At 33.8% G+C, this 2654-nt stretch overlaps 1 protein-coding gene across 1 annotated transcript in view; it reads left to right on the top strand.

The window, feature by feature from the left end:
• Window positions 1-331: 331 nt before the first annotated feature.
• Window positions 332-2654, top strand: part of LOC111404465 (photosynthetic NDH subunit of lumenal location 5, chloroplastic-like) — a 4452-nt gene continuing 2129 nt past the window's right edge. The window contains exons 1-5 of the mRNA XM_023033268.1: window positions 332-504; window positions 589-792; window positions 1377-1527; window positions 1654-1765; window positions 2530-2629. Of these exons, the coding sequence (XP_022889036.1) occupies window positions 481-504; window positions 589-792; window positions 1377-1527; window positions 1654-1765; window positions 2530-2629 (591 nt within the window). The 5' untranslated portion in view covers window positions 332-480. The remainder of the gene's footprint in view (window positions 505-588; window positions 793-1376; window positions 1528-1653; window positions 1766-2529; window positions 2630-2654) is intronic.

Genomic DNA, 2654 nt, shown 5'->3' with positions numbered 1-2654 from the left:
TTTTTATAAGAATAGTTATAATCATATCACAGTTTAATGTAAGGATAATTATAAACTTTAACATCAGCTAGTTGCTCTAATTTTGTCCCTTTTTCAGAATAGTTATAATCATATCACAGTTTAATGTAAGAATAATTATAATCATATCACAGTTTAATGTGCCCCGCATTTTAATTACTATAAATATCATCATGTTTTGTATTTATTTTATTACAATTTTTTTTTTTTTGTCATATTGTTATTTTTAACCTTTAATTAATTACCTCATTTCTTCTCTAATAACAATTTTTAATCCTCTTCATGAAACTTTTATTAAGCGGACTCATTTGCCATTTTGTGAATATTCAACACCATTTCAGTCATTTACTAGTCTCGCGATCTCCGTCCCTTCCCTGTTGCCTTGTTCAGTTGTTCTCCACCACTGTGTGCTGTGTTCTGTTAACCCTAGAAACTCCATTTTCTCTTTCACAAGAACCTAAAATGGCGGTTTCATATGCGTCTCTGGTAAGTTTAGTGTACAAACCCTAATTCTGCTCTTTACTTTTCATCGAATTTCCACAGTTGACCTTGTATTTTTTATACTTTCAGTTGAATATTAGCTCAGTTTCTGTTCCCCAAACCAAAACGTCACCATGCTCCATTCGTGCTCTCTCTTCTGCCAGGCCTGGGAAATGTGCGTTATCTTCCTCGAGCGTTATCTCCTGTCCGTTGCGCCTCTCATCTTCGTTTTCAAGCCCCACTCTTGTGAGAAATAGTTGCGCTCTGTTTACCCCGGTTAGAGCCATGGCAGAGGTTTGTTTTTGCTTACTGACTTATTTTTACCGCTTAGAATTTGAAGATATCTCAACAACTCTCCTCCGAGTTTGAAATTTATGCATTGTTCCCTTAGAAAGATATCTTTTATGTAAATTACATTTTGATGGGGAAACAAATATGTCAATAAACCTTATTGTGATGATAAGTTAGTGGATGATATTTTAAACTATAACTTTCCAAATGAATTCTAACGGTAGATTAGTTTAGATTCTACCTGGAGCTAATTCTAGGAACTTGAATTATTGCGAGATGAGAAATTTGGAATTGCATATTATAGCAATTGTACTGGAATTTTAATAGACTTTTGGAATTTTAATGCAAGATGGTTTTTTTCATTTTGAGGAAGGAAAACTAACTTCTCTTTGTTAGCATGGTGGACAACAGGAGAGAACAAGATTTTTATGCTTGTGGATTTAAATGATGGGTGGGTGGGATTGATAATTGATTTATTTTTCCGCCATAATAAAGTGGAAAACGTTTCCACTTTTCATTTCCTTTATCTCTTTCTACTATTCAAGACACGCCTTATAGCATTTGGAATATTCATTCTGTTGTTACAGGAAGGTGCATTACAATCCAAAGTGACTCACAAAGTTTATTTTGATATAAGTGTTGGAGAACCTGTAGGAAAGCTTGCTGGGAGAATTGTTATTGGATTATATGGTGATGATGTGCCGCAGACTGCAGAGAATTTCCGTGCTCTGTGCACAGGTTTTCTAGTTTTATTTTATGAACCTTAATAAATTTATGGTTGTGAGCATTAGTACAGGTGCATATATTTTCACTTATTTTGTTGTTATTTTGAATATATCTTGTCACAAATATGCAATGGAACAGGAGAGAAGGGATTTGGCTACAAAGGATCCGCATTCCACCGTGTTATTAAGGATTTTATGATTCAAGGAGGAGATTTTGATAAAGGAAATGTAAGATGTCTGTTAACAAACTAGTTTCCATTTAATTCATTACTTGTCGGTTAGTTTTAAATTCTGTAACCACTGGTTTAGTCTTTGTTTTATATACGTATTGCAACATTTAGGTTACTGTTAATTACACTCAATGCAAATATTTTACCTCAAAAACCGAATATTTCTTCTAAGATTTTTTTCCCCCATCAAAATTCAAGCCTCCAAATTTCAATATATTGAATGTTTAGCATTTTTGCCCTTTTTTATGTTAAAACAATATCCAATGTAATATAAATTGTTTATTCAATGTCTAATATTATTCACGTGCCTACCTTATATCCTAATCAATGTGACTGGAAGTAAAAGGCAGACAAACTAACCTTGATACAAATTTTGTGTATGAGCTCCCTGTTACTTAAAATGGAAGGAAAATGATTATACTTACACTTCAGCATTTGGATGTTTTAGTTGCCTGAAGTTAGAGTGAAAAGGTTTTCGGCTTAAGGTTGCATCAAAACATTATATTTTGGTGGAACAAAGGACCAAAAGATGTATCATTGCCCATCATTTTCCTTTCGAGGTTTCATCATTAACCTGGTGCTTGGATATGCTCACATCCTGGGGTTTCTTTTGATATGTCAAGCAGCTGCTATTACGATATACGGGACAATTGGGTTGTTGTCTATCCACTCAATTCTGTCTCTCTAGGCTTATGAATGTTTATTGTACCAGACTACCAGTACTTTGCCCTGGTCTTCCCATTATTGATTTTTCTATAACTAGTTTAATTTCTCGTCTTTATTAGTTTCTGCCTCACTTGTTCTCACTTTCACTTCATGCCATTTTTTCTCTTTCCTTTTGAATGTATAGAAGTCACGTTAAAGATGATTATGAGTGGAGGATTTGTATATTTAGCCCTTGTTTGGTACC

This window comes from Olea europaea, chromosome 11 (assembly GCF_002742605.1).
Source record: "Olea europaea var. sylvestris chromosome 11, O_europaea_v1, whole genome shotgun sequence".
Lineage (NCBI taxonomy): Eukaryota > Viridiplantae > Streptophyta > Magnoliopsida > Lamiales > Oleaceae > Olea > Olea europaea.
This window is presented reverse-complemented; position numbering and strand designations above follow the sequence as displayed.